This window comes from Schistocerca nitens, chromosome 6, assembly GCF_023898315.1.
Source record: "Schistocerca nitens isolate TAMUIC-IGC-003100 chromosome 6, iqSchNite1.1, whole genome shotgun sequence".
NCBI classification, from domain to species: domain Eukaryota; kingdom Metazoa; phylum Arthropoda; class Insecta; order Orthoptera; family Acrididae; genus Schistocerca; species Schistocerca nitens.
The window spans coordinates 501,323,880-501,338,300 of NC_064619.1; the positions used below are offsets into that span (position 1 = coordinate 501,323,880).

General features: G+C 47.0%; 1 protein-coding gene across 1 annotated transcript in view; it reads left to right on the top strand.

Annotated features, from left to right (window-relative positions):
- LOC126262910 (mucin-5AC) overlaps positions 1-14,421 on the top strand; it is a 321,105-nt gene that overhangs the window by 133,935 nt on the left and 172,749 nt on the right. The window contains exon 2 of the mRNA XM_049959817.1: positions 10,953-13,485. Coding sequence (XP_049815774.1) covers positions 10,953-13,485 — 2,533 coding nt within the window. The remainder of the gene's footprint in view (positions 1-10,952; positions 13,486-14,421) is intronic.

Here is a 14,421-nt window from a genome sequence, read left to right on the forward strand (position 1 = left end):
TCCTTAAAACAGCGTAGTAGTTTCTGAGCACAAACCGATTTAGTCGGGTTACGAAAAGATCCCATCAGCTCAAGTCTGGACACTCTTTCAGCAAAATAACAAAAACTGTCACTAGCGTCCGTTCCTGTCAGTAATAATATGTTGCACTAGCTAATCAATATTTTCTGAAAAGGCATGATGAGAGAACGTGTAATGTGTGCCCTGACAAAAATATCATACGTATTTTAAAGGCAGTTTTTCTATATACTATATGATCTTAAGTATCCAGACACCCATTAGTGGACATTAATATGGGCTGTGACCAGCCTTCGATGACTTTCTCATTGCGATTCTCGAGTGACTCCGTGAGAGAGGAGCAGATTCCTGTCATCTAATAACTAAACGATCGATAAAGCGTTCCGACCTTTGTCTGCAGAGGCTTGATGAATGTGATGAAAAATACACCCATCAACAAAAGTCTTACATCACTCCTTTATTTCAAAACAACACAGAAAACTAAAAGTGGCTCTGAAGCATGCATATACATTCATGCAATATGTCCAGATCATCAGATAAAAAAAGTATTTGACTAACGATAAAATCGTCTATTAACCATGTGGGAGGGGAGAGGGATTCACGGCACACCGACGTCAATATGTGGTGGAAAGTCCCCTTGCTCGGACAGCAGATTTGAATCCGTCATCACATACCACCGATGAGATCATCAAACCAGCCCTGATCCAAATTGCCCCACTCTTAAACAGCGATTATGCGTAAGTCGCGCAAAGTAGTTCGTTGTCTTTATCCAAAAACAGCTCGCTTCAGTCGATACCACACGTGGTCGGTTGGGTTCATGTACAGGAAGCCGCCAGGCTCCTATATTATGGCAACCCTAGCATGCGAAAGGAACATGTTCACGAGAATAGCGTGATGATAGCGCGAGTTATTATCCATCAAGATGAAGTTGTCACCAAAATATGGGTGATATAGTTCCACTGTTGGTTGTAGAATCCCATCCTTGTACCGTAGAATAGTGAAATTGCCACTGACAACCACGAGAGGTGTACTGTGGCCCATCCAAAGCTACCACGGACTATCATTCCGCCACCACTTTGTTGCACATGTGGGACGCAGTGTTGGAGGCGTTCGATATTACTGGGTTGTCTCCAAACACTCTGTAGGCGATTATCAGGGTACAAACTGATCTGATTTTCGTCCGTAAAAAACACCCGACGCCAGTCTTGGGGCGTTCATTCTGCATGATTTCTTGCCTATCTGCAAATGGGTCAGTGGTGTTGCGGTGTCCGACGCGATGCTCACCATGGTCGTCAGGAATGGAGGTTCGCACCATGCAATCATCTCCTAGAAATATGATCTGATAAATGACGTCCTGTAGCCTCTTCAAACGCTGAATTCAGTTCTGGAGCACTCAGCCCATGGTTCCTTTGACTCAAAAGTCGTAGATACCGATCATTCTGTGCACCTGTCGGACGTGGACGGCTTTTGCGGTGAAAGTCCTTAACACTGCATGTCAACTGGAAGCGATTCCACGTCTGCACCGCTTCGATTTGACTTTTGTACACACGTCGAGCAGTTTCCTCGGTTACCAAATCTTACGTGCGTACGTGGCGAAGCGGGCCCAATCGTTGGTTGAGACTGTCCTTCGTGGCATGATGTATATTCACTGCACTTTTCCGCAGACTTCTGTAATGCGTCTCTGTTGGTGCTTTACTTTCAACCGAAATGCTGCTGTCCGTTCAAGTGCGGCGTTCTGCCCGTAGGTAGTTCTCAAACTAACTATTTGTGTGTTTACAAATAACGTCGAGGGTGACCTTCCCATTGGTACAGGAACAGAGTATCTACACGCTCGCGCGACATATCGGGGTGATGCAAAACTTTTTTTCATATGTGTAGTATCGTTACTCTGAAGTGTAGCACAGCGTTCAATAAAAGTTGCTTGGCCTGTCATAGCTTATTTTTGAAGCCCGCTGGTACATGTTATTCATCGAACGTATAGCCAGAGACAACCAAACCTTTTTCATTGGATACGTAATTTTACATTTCTCTACAATCTTCGCGTGAATTTGGTACTTTTCCCAGAGCAAAATGAATGATATAGTTCTCATCATACACTGAAGAGCGAAAGAAACCGGTGCACTTGCCTAATATCGTATAGGGCTCCCGCGAGGACGCAATTGTGCCGCTACCCGACGTGGGATGGACTCGACTAACACCATGAATCCTGCAGGGCTGTCCATAAATCCGCAAGATACGAGGGGGTGAAGATCTCTTTTCAGCGTCACGTAGCAAGGCATCCCAGACATGCTCAATAATGTTCATGTCTGGGGAGTCTGCTGGCCAGCGGAAGTGTTTAAACTCAGAAGTGTGTTCCTGGAGCCACTCTGTATCAATTCTACCCAAGTCCGTCGCATTGCACAATAAACATGAATGGATGCAGGTGATCAGACAGGATGCTTACGTACGTGTCACCTTTCACAGGCGTATCTAGACGTTTCAGGGGTCCCATATCACGCCAACTGCACACACCTTAAACCATTACAGTGCCTCTATAAGCTTCAACAGTCCCCTGCAGATACGCAGGGTCCATGGATTCATGAGGTTGTCTCCATCCCCTCGATACAATTTGGAACGAGACTCGTCTAACCAGGCAACATGTCTCCAGTCATCAACAGTCTAATGTCGATGTTGACGGACCCAGGTGAGACGGTAAGCTTTGTGTCGTGCAGTCATCAAGGGTACACGAGGAGGCCTTCGGCTCCGAAAGCCCATATCGATGAAGTTTCGTTGAGTGGTTCACACGCTGACACTTGTTGATAGCGCAGCTTTTAAATCTGCAGTAATTTGCTGAAGGGTAGCACATCTGTCAGTCGTCGTTGGCCCCAATCTTGCAGGATCTTTTCCCGGCCACAGCGATGTCTGAGATCTGATGTTTTTACCGGATTCCTGATATTCACGGTACACTCGTGAAATGGTCGTGTGGAAAAATCCTGCTTCATCGCTACCTCGGAGATTTGCGTCCCATCACTCTTGCGCCAACTATAAAAGCATGTTCAAACTCATTTAAATCTTGATAATCTGCCACTGTAGTAGTAGTAACCGATCTAACAACTGCGCCAGACACTTGTATATAGGCGTTGCCGACCGCAGCGCCGTACTGTGCCTGTTTACATATCTCTGTATTTGAATACGCATCCCTAGACCAGTTTCTTTGGCGCTTCAGTGTATAGCACATCGTCGTGAACTCCTTATAGTACCTCTGGTGGCAGTCTTGTAAATTTTCGTTTTAATTTACGTCGTATCCAGGACGCTCAAATGTATTGCCATGTCATTAGCAGAACTTAGAAACATGCAGCGCAGTTTATCTTGTGAAATGAAATGAAATTAAGGCCCATGCGTTTTTAGAGAGCGTAGGGGAACGATACGGGAAACCCGCACCGCCGCACTAGGCAAGGTCCTAATGGAGGTGGTTTGCCGTTGCCTTCCTCCGACCGCAATGGGGATGAATGATGATGATGAAGCCGGCACAACAACACCCAGTCATCTCGAGGCAGGTGAAAATCCCAGATCCCGCCGGGAATCGAACCCGGGACAGAATGCTCGGGAAGCGAGCACGCTACCGCGACACCACGAATGGCAGACAGTTTATCTTGTACTGAACAGCTTTAATTATTTTACTTGGGTTTGTTGAGCCATACTGCCTACAGCTTGGTACAAACATAAATTTGTATACAGAGGGAACCAAAACTCCACCGATGACTTGGAAATAAGACGAATCAGCAAATGATACCACCTGAGTTACGTGAGGATGAAACATTATCATTACGAACAAAATAATCGTCACGAATGATCTCGTCATCTGCGGAAAGTCTCAGATCGCAAGTAATGGAGATACGAGAGCGAATCGAAGAGCGGCAGGCCCACGTTTGGAACAGCCGGCGGGACCGCTCTCTCCCGGCGCTGCTCTGCGCTGCTCTTCCCGGCAGCAGACGAGAGCGAAGACGAGTCGACGAACCCGCTAAGTGGGGCGGCCGGTCGCGGTCGCGCCCACACGCGCCTACGCCGCTGACCTTGGCGGCTCTCGCTTTCCACCTGCCGGCCGCCAGCTGGAGCGCGACACACGCACCGGCCACACCGGTTCCGGGGTGCTCGCTCAGCCAGCGACGAACTCAAAATATATCAGCTTATTATATTAGTGCATACACCACTGGCCATTAAAATTGCTACACCACGAAGATGACGTGCTACAGACGCGAAATTTAACCGACGGGATGAAGATGCTGTGATATGCAAATGATAAGCTTTTCAGAGCATTCACACAAGGTTGGCGCCGGTGGCGACACCTACAACAGGAGGAAAGTTTCCAACCGATTTCTCGTACACAAACAGCAGTTGACCAGCGTTGCCTGGTGAAAAGTTGTTGTGATGCCTCGTGTAAGGAGGAGAAATGCGTACCATCACGTTTCCGACGTTGATAAAGGTCCGATTGTAGCCTATTGCGATTGCAGTTTATCGTATCGCGACATTGCTGCTCGCGTTGGTCGAGATCCAATGACTGTTAGCAGAATATGGAATCGGTGGGTTCAGGAGGGTAATACGGAACGCCGTGCTGGATCCCAACGGCCTCCTATCAATAGCAGTCGAGATGACAGGCATCTTATCCGCATGGCTGTAGCGGATCGTGCAGCCACGTCTAGGTCCCTGAGTCGACAGATGGGGACGTTTGCAAGACAACAACTATCTGCACGAACAGTTCGACGACGTTTGCAGCAGCATGGACTATCAGCTCGGACACCATGGCTGCGGTTACCCTTGACGCTTCATCACAGACAGGAGCGCCTGCAAAGGTGTAATCAACGACGAAGCTGGGTGCACGAATGGCAAAACGTCATTTTTTCGGATGAATCCAGGTTCTGTTTACAGCATCATGATGGTCGCATCCGTGTTTCGCGACATCGCGGTGACGCACATTGGAAGCGTGTATTCGTCATCGCCATACTGACGTATCACCCGGCGTGATGGTATGGGGTGCCATTTGTTATACGTCTCTGTCACCTCTTGCTCGCATCGACGGCACTTTGAACAGTGGACGTTACATTTCAGATGTGTTACGACCCGTGGCTCTACCCTTCATTCGATTCCTGCGAAACCCTATATTTCAGCACGATGATGCACGACCGCATGTTGCTGGTCCTGTACGGGCCTTTCTGGATACAGAAAATGTTCGACTGCTGGCCTGGCAAGGACATTCTCCAGATCTCTCAGCAACTGAAAACGTCTGGTCAATTGTGGCCGAGCAATTGGCTGGTCACAATACGCCAGTCACTACTCTTGGTGAACTGTGGTATAGTGTTGAAGCTGCATGGGCAGCTGTACCTGTACACGCCATCTAAGCTCTGTTTGACTCAATGCCCAAGCGTATCAAGGCCGTTATTATGGCATGAGATGGTTGTTCTGGGTACTGATTTCTCAGGATCTAATCCCCAAATTGCGTGAAAACGTATTCACATGTCAGTTCTAGTATAATATATTTGTCCAATGAATACCCGTTTATCATCTGCATTTCTTCTTGGTGTAGCAATTTTAATGACCAGTACTGTATTATTTTCTTCTCGAATGGATCAACTAAGGACCAACTTCAAGTTTCAGTTCTTTGTTCCCTGGTCTCTTCCTCTCTTCCTGGACCCTGTCATCTGTTCACTACTTCTTCCTGACTTTTGACCACTTCATACCATCATTTTTTTTCATTCTTTTACCTTGGAATCCTTCCATATTCAATACTTTTTCCGTAAATTCTGTCATTTCTTCAGCTTTAACAGTTTTTATTTCTAAATCCTATTTTACTTCATGGATCCAACTTGTTGTTCACTTCTTATACAACAAGTATTTGAAGACCTATTTGGTGAATCTACTGCCTTGCATTCTATATAAATGTCCAGATACACAGACTCATAAACAGCATTCCAGGGGGTGTTTATCATCAGGATAACACTATCCAACATACCGCTGCTGTAATTCAGCATGCTCTACAGTGTGTCAACATGTGGCCTTTACGTGCTCAATTATCGGATCTGTCTGCAATCGAGCAGGTATGGTACATCATCGGATAACGACTCCAGCGTCATCCACAAATAACATTAACCGTGCTTGTACTGACCGACCAAGTGCTACAGGCATAACTACACACCACAAACTGACGTCCAGCACCTGTACAATACAATACATGAGCGTTTGTATGCTTACATTTAACATTCTGTCGGGTTCAAAAAATGGTTCAAATGGCTCTGAGCACTATGGGACTTAACAGCGGAGGTCATCAGTCCCCTAGAACTTAGAACTACTTAAATCTAACTAACCTAAGGACATCACACACATCCATGCCCGAGGCAGGATTCGAACCTGCGACCGTAGCGGTCGCGTGGTTCCAGACTGAAGCGCCTAGAACCGCTCGGCCACTCCGGCCAGCTGTCGGGTTCCACCGGTTAATAATGTACCAGCATTTCGCATTTTCAATGGCATATTTCGCGCTTACATCGATCATACGTTACCTGGACAAAAGTATTCCCGTAATATCATTACTCTACATTAATTACTTTTTGGTGTTGCAATTTTTTTCCGTCTGTGTATCTATATGCCACTGCAAGCACCCACAACTCTCTTTTGTTATTATCATGTTGCCTATGCGAGATGTATATTGGTAATAGCATAATTGTCGCTCAGTCATCTCTCAGTACATGTTCTTCAAAATTTTTGTAAGAGGGTTCGTGAGAAATACGTCGTCTTCCTTTCAAGAATTCCGACTGAATTCACCGAGCATTTTTGTTGGACTTAGTTTGAGTTAAACCGAGCTGTTACGATTCTAGCAGTACGTACCTGTATTTGTTAGATGCCGATTGCTGTGCCTACTTCGTACGGACGCTGCAACAATACCTCAGCCGGCCGAAGTGGCCGTGCGGTTAAAGGCGCTGCAGTCTGGAACCGCAAGACCGCTACGGTCGCAGGTTCGAATCCTGCCTCGGGCATGGATGTGTGTGATGTCCTTAGGTTAGTTAGGTTTAACTAGTTCTAAGTTCTAGGGGACTAATGACCTCAGCAGTTGAGTCCCATAGTGCTCAGAGCCATTTGAACAATACCTCACAGTTGATCACACTAGTGATTTCTATTAGAGTTCACCGCGCTTTTCCAGGACGCTTTCAACAAACGTAAGTCTTCCATTGGTGTCCATTGCCATCAGAAATATTCCTTCAGTCTCGAACAGAATGACCTCTTCCAAGCCAACCAGCATAAATTGCGAAAACATCGGTCCCACGAAACGCAACACGCAGTTTTGCCACATGACCTCCAGAAAGTCGTGCAGACTCTGCAAGAGAGACGCTCAGTTGCTCAGTACGGGCTTTTGTTGAAGTTTCGAGAACATATCTTCACCGAGGAGTCAAGCAGTATATTGCTCCCTCCTACGTATATCTCGCGAAGAGACCATGAGGTTAAAATCAGAGAGATTAGAGCCCACACAGAGGCATACCGACAATCTTTCTTTCCACGAACAATACGATACTGGAATAGAAGGGAGAACCCACAGAGGTACTCAAAGTACCCTCCGCCACACACCGTCAGGTGGCTTGCGAAGTATAGATGTAGATGCAGAATCGTGGCAGTCAAGTACGTGCAGTGTTTCTTAACTTCTGGAAATCATGTGACTACGTATATTATCGACATTACGATCGCATGTGATATCAAGCGAAATTTATTATTGCGTTAATGATTTCTTGGTAGGGCAGGCACAACATGGTATCATGGATGGAGTCATCCACAAATGTAGAAGTCACTTCAGGCATGGCCCAGGGAAGTGTGTTAGGACCCTTACCGTTCATGTTGTATGGTAACTATCGTGCTGAAAATGTTAATAGTAACAGACTTTTCACAGATGATGCAGTTACTTACAATCAACCACCGACTGGCGAAAGCTTCACAGATATGCAACCAGATCGTGATTATTTTTCAGAGTGGCACCGTGATATGCAGTTTGCTTGAAACGTTTAGAAATTTAAAATTGTAATCTTTACAAGTCAAAAAAATGGTTTCGAATGAAAAACAGCCCACAGTTGCACTAATTATGTTTATAATAAATCTTGACCATGGTTTCAACTATAGTAATATAGCCTCCTTCAGAAGTCCTAAAAAGTGATCAACCTAACAATTAGACCAGCAATACAATCTACACATAAACTTCTAAAATTACGTATGTGGTAACATATTACTTACATAAACTTCTAAGAATGAAAAACGTCTTAGCCCAGCGGGGCTATAGCCATAAGATATAAAGAACATACGCCGTCGAGGATAGGTACGAATAACAATGGGTCAACGTTTGCCGAACACATCATTGAAGGACATACGCCCCAACCTGTTAATAACACAGAGCTATTGTGTAAAGAAGGCAAAGGTATGAAATTAGATTTACTGGAGGAGGTGCAGATATATAAACCCAAAATGTGTGCAATAGGAATTTACTGAATGATCAGTGTTATTTGAAAAGTTCCAGCTTCCTTGAAAGTTTTCAGCCCGTATTGGGCATAGGAGATAGGCACTAGTAGTGACTCGATTGTGCCATAGTGTTGTATGATTATTTGAGATAAACTACTGTTTTAGGACAATGCTCCAGTTGGAAATTGTCATAAAGGGGCATGTTCAAAAATGTTCAAATGGTTCTGAGCATTGTGGGACTTAACATCTGAGGTCATCAGTCCCTTAGAACTTAGAACTACTTAAACCTACCTAACCTAAGGACATCACACACGTCCATTCCCGAGGCAGGATTCTAACCTGCGACCGTAGCGGTCACGCGGTTCCAGACTGAAGCGCCTAGAACCGCTTGGCCACTCCGGCCGCCCAAAGAGGCATGAGCTGTTATTATATTAACGGCAGTTTGTGCTGAGATAGTTATGTTAATGTGCCTTTCATTGTCTTGGGCCATGTTACCGCACTTACGCACTAGACTGCTATTCGTAGAACTATTCTCATTCATTAGTAGTGTGCCTATGTACAACGATTAAGGTCGGCTGGTAGAACTAGCCCTATAAGCTGTCAGAGCGTATGATGTAAGCTGAGTTTTATTTGCATATAATAGCCTCGTTTGTGAATTATGCTTCAAATAGTGATGCAAACTTTGTTATATGAATTTGTTAATGTTTGACCACTTCAATGATCGTATACAACAGCATTTTAACTATTGAACAGTCATATTAATAAGTATATGGTCCTTCAGTTGCACTTGTAGGCTTTTGATTAATATTTTATCGTAGATATCGACTAGGTTCCTGATAAACGGTGCGTTGTAGCTCAATGTGTGGAGCGCCATCTGTGGCGAGCGGGATTTAGCACATTTGACGACCGTGCGCCTAGCATAACAGATGTAGTGGCGGAGGACACACGGTGCCATATGTAGTTTTACTTATGAAGTTTACTATTGAAGTTATTTTATCTTATTGCTCGTGACGCGGCCGCTGGGATAAGACGTTTTTCATTTTTAAAAGCTTATGTAAGTAATATGTTATCACATACGCAAATTTAGAAGTTTATGTATAGATTTTATTACTGGTCTAAATGTTATTTTGATCACTTTTTAGGACTTCTGAAGAAGGCTATATTACTACAGTTGAAACCATGGTCAACTTTTTGTATAAACACAATTAGTGCAACTATGGGCTGTTTTTCATTCGAAACAATTTCGTAACGGTTGCTGGTGTTGCTGCCATGATGAAAATAATAAAAAAATGGTATCTTATGACTATAATCTCATTGAGAAACAACTGGACTCAGTAAACTCTCGCAAATATATGAGTGTCGCAATTTTAGGGATATGAAATGTGATGATAATATTTGGTACATGGTAAATCTAGTGACAGATTTCGGTTCATTAATGGGATACTAGGAAAATGTAATGTCTACAAAAGAGTTTTCGTACCAAACACTCATGCCATCTGTTGTGTCGACAAGTGGTGCCGACACAGTGTTTTGAGGGGGCCGAAATGCACGCTAAAAGCGCACGAAGGATGGCGTGAAGTCTGAAACAGGAGACGTAATGAATGTTATAAATAAAAGTACGTAGCTTCTTGAATACTTAACTTTAATCCATCCTTTGTATACATAGTTCTTGATGAGACATCTGGAGATTGTGGCGATACAAGTGAGACTCTTTAGATACAAGCTATCTAAGGCTAATGGCGCCTTGCTAGGTCGTAGACATGGACTTAGCTGAAGGCTATTCTAACTGTCTCTCGGCAAATGAGAGAAAGGCTTCGTCAGTGTAGTCGCTAGCAACGTCGTCGTACAACTGGGGCGAGTGCTAGTCCGTCTCTCGAGACCTGCCGTGTGGTGGCGCTCGGTCTGCGATCACTGCCAGTGGCGACACGCGGGTCCGACATGTACTAATGGACCGCGGCCGATTTAAAGCTACCACCTAGCAAGTGTGGTGTCTGGCGGTGACACCACACCATCCACCCTAGAATATCGTTCAAGCGTGTGTGACCCATATATAACAGGGATATTGAAAGTTATGAAGAAGGGTAGTACGAATGGTCACTGGTTTGTTTAATCCATGGGAGAGTGTCTTGGAGATGTTGAAACCTGGCAGGGACTTGAAGCTAATTGCAGATTATCACGGAAACCCACTTACAAAGTTTCAAGGAATATCTTTAATAAGAAATCTAAGAATATACTACAAAATTCTAAGTGCCACTTCCCTAGGGACAGCTAAAACTACTTACAGGGCGCTCGGAGACGTTTCAGCCATCATTCTTGCCCGTGCTCTAGACGTGAATGGAACGGGAAGAAGCTTTAATGTGTACCCTGTGCCATGCTCTTCATAGTGGTTTGCAAACAAGAAGATGTGGAAATGGTCTTGGTCTGCGCCATTCTGCACGAGAGAGTTAAAGTACTTTTTTTGTGTTTTGCAGGCAGTGTTCCCCGGAAGGGCACCAGTGAACAGGGCACTCTCGCTGCAACAGCAGACGCAGATCCTGAAGGACATCCAGCACCGCTTCACACCCCTGCAGCTGCCGGCCAGCACGCAGCAGGGGCCGCTGCTCTACTCGCAGCAGTCCACCTTCCCCGGAGAGCCTCCATCTCCGGCAGCCTCCGCCGCGCCGTCCCAGCAGCCGTCTCTCTCACCGACGCCCCAACAGGTGTTCCCTACAGCTCAGCAAACACTGGCCACTGCTCAGCAGACTTTTGCTGCTAATACGCAGTCCGCGCCTCAGCAGGTGTTTGTTCCTTCCAACGGCGTGCCTCTACAGTTCTACAGCTCGCTACCGCAGCCCGGCGGAACATTTTCGATTACTCCTCAGCAGAGCAAATACTCCGTCGAGGCAGCGCAGAACGCCCCACCGCCTCCCGCCGCTAGAGTGGCGCCGACAGATTCCTCGAACCGAGTGCGACTGCTGCACAGTGAAGGTGCTGGCGAGCAAGTATTTCTCCAGAGCGACAGGCAGCAACTGTTCCAGCAGATCAAAGATTACAGTGGCGCGCGCGATGTAGCCGAGACGAGATCCGCTGGAGCGGAGCCGACGCTTCAGCCGCAGGCGTCGTCCTTCAGACCGACCCCTGCAGCTACTCAAGCGTCGGCCTTCTCACCGACGCTGACCTCTGCCCAGCGGGAGGAACAGAGGCGGCAGCCGCTACAAACGCTCCTCCAGGAGCAGCCGTCCCGCTCCCAGATTCCACAGACGACTTCGACACCTCGACCACAGCTCTACACCTCCCCATCGCCCGCACCGGAGCATCAGAAGAAGGCCGTTGAACAGTTGCAGACGCAGTTCCAGACACAACTGCAGCAGCGACAGGAACTCATTCGCAAGCTGAAGTTGGCTATTGCAAACGCTGAAGTCCCCATCACCGCCGACCGTTCGCAAGTGGAGCCCAAGCCTGGAAGTTCCGGCTCTCCTCCTCCAGTTATCTATCTGGCCAATGGAAACAAACTCCAACTGGTAAACTCCGCTGACGAGGCAGCGCTTGCTGATCCCTCGAAACTGGAAATCAAAAAGGGACCCTCCGGGACTCCTCCTCCGGTTATCTACCTCTCCAACGGCAACAAACTTCAACTGGTAAGCTCACCCGAAGAGGCTGCACTTCTGCAGTCGTCTATCCAGACGACTACACCAACTCCTGTCACGACTCCACCGCCGCCAACAGTCTCGTTCGAGGAGCTGACGAAAGGGGTGCTACCACCGGGAGCTCAATTCGAGGTGATAAGGCACAAGCAGGATGGTGGCCTCGAGGAAGTCGGGAACCTGCCTCCCACATTGCCACAGAAGAAAGTTACTTTTGTCTTCCTAGAAGAGCAACCGGACGGCACTCTCAAGGTTCAGGGAGTGAAAGGAAACACGGGAAATGCGCAGAGCGACGGACAGTCATCTCCTCCTGACGTAGATCAAATCATCAAGAAGCTCCAACAAGGAGAACTTAAGTTACCTCCGACGAACAAGCAGCCTGAAGTTCCACAATTTCTTCCATCGCCCGGTACTACTCCACAAGAATCGTCTCCCTCAGCCACATATATTTCAAGCAAACCATCCATTCAAAATGCCCGGCCAACTGTACCCAAAAATACCGTGATTCCCTCGCAAGTAAAAGAGCAACAGTTTACTCCAACAGACGGAATTGCCAACCAAGTTTCTTACCAGTACTTCAACATCCAGCCCTCTCGAGGTACGCAATCATTTTCTTCCATCTCCTTCTCCCCGAGCGTGGACTCCCAAGCATCGCCGTCGGCGTATCCTGAGATCGAAGCGACGAACCAGTTTGGCAGCACTCCCACCATCCCGACGCCGGTTGCGCCTGGTCTAGCGAGACAGAACCCCCCTACGATCCAGGCGCCTACGGATGCCAGTGCAGAGTCGGTGTTTGTCTCAGCCTCGTCCTCACAGACGGTTTCTCCCATCAGAAACCAGTTTGTCGACTTCGACGCAAAGCGACAGAAAACTCCACGCTTCCGAGTGGCCACGACTACATCCACCACCTCAGCGCCTTTAACGTTCCGTCCACAAATTTCATACCGCAGAACAACGCCCGCATCGGTTCGAGTGCCATCGTCGCAGAACTCCCGCAAGGAGTCGCCGATACTCTACAGACCACGATACCGCTCGACGACGCCAGCGACCACGTCGACTACAGCGGTGTACACCACGCAGAGTAGCACTCCGTTCGAGGACCACACTGTCGCCCTTCTGAACCAGGTGAACGGCCAGGAGACAGTACAGAAGCAGTCCGTCAAGACTCACCACGTTCCGCCCGTTTCCAGAAATGCGACCAAGTCCCTATACGAGAGCTCCAGTTTCCTGAGGAACGCTGCCGAAGCGACCTCGCAGGAATCCGTTTACCAACAAACCTCGCAGAACCAGACTCTGAGCGACGTGCTGAGAGCTTCTGGCTTGTACGCTATGGCGAGGTTTCTGAAAGAATCTTCGTTGGACAGCATCCTCAATGACACTGGTAAGATATTTTCGTTTACGTTGCCCTAGAAAAGCTATTTACAAAATTCTCTCATTCGAGAAGAGCAAATTTTGAAGAACAATACAGTGAGATCATATAGGAACATGTAGTACTCTAAGCAATTCCAGTTTAGACTCTTATGAAACTTCCTCATACATTAAAACTATGTACAATACTGGCCGTTAAAATTACTACACCAAGAAGAAATGCAGATGATAAACGGGTATTCATTGGACAAATATATTATACTAGAACTGACATGGATTACATTTTCACGCAAATTTGGTGCATACATCCTGAGAAATCAGCACCCAGAACAACCACGTCTGGCCGTAATAACGGCCTTGATACGCCTGGGCATTGAGTCAAACAGAGCTTGGATGACGTGTACAGGTACAGCTACCCATGCCGTTTCAACACGATACCACGGTTCATCAAGAGTAGTGACTGGCGTATTGTGACGAGCCAGTTGCTCGGCCACCATTGACCAGACGATTTCAATTGGTGAGAGATCTGGAGAATGTGCAGGCCAGGGCAGCAGTCGAATATTTTCTGTATCCAGAATGGCCCGTACAGTACCTGCAACATGAGGTCGTGCATTATCCTGCTGAAATGTAGGGTTTCGCAGAGATCGAATGAAGGGTAGAGCCACGGGTCGTAACACATCTGAAATGTAACGTCTACTGTTCAAAGTGCCGTCAATGCGAACAAGAGGTGACCGAGACGTGTAACCAATGGCACCCCTTACCAACACGCCAGGTGATACGCCAGTATGGCGATGACGAATGCACGCCTCCAATGTGCGTTCACCGCGATGTCGCCAGACACGGATGCGACCATCATGATTCTGTAAACAGAACCTGAATTCATCCGAAAAAATGATGTTTTGCCATTCGTGCAGCCAGGTTCGTCGTTGAGTACACCATCGATGGCGCT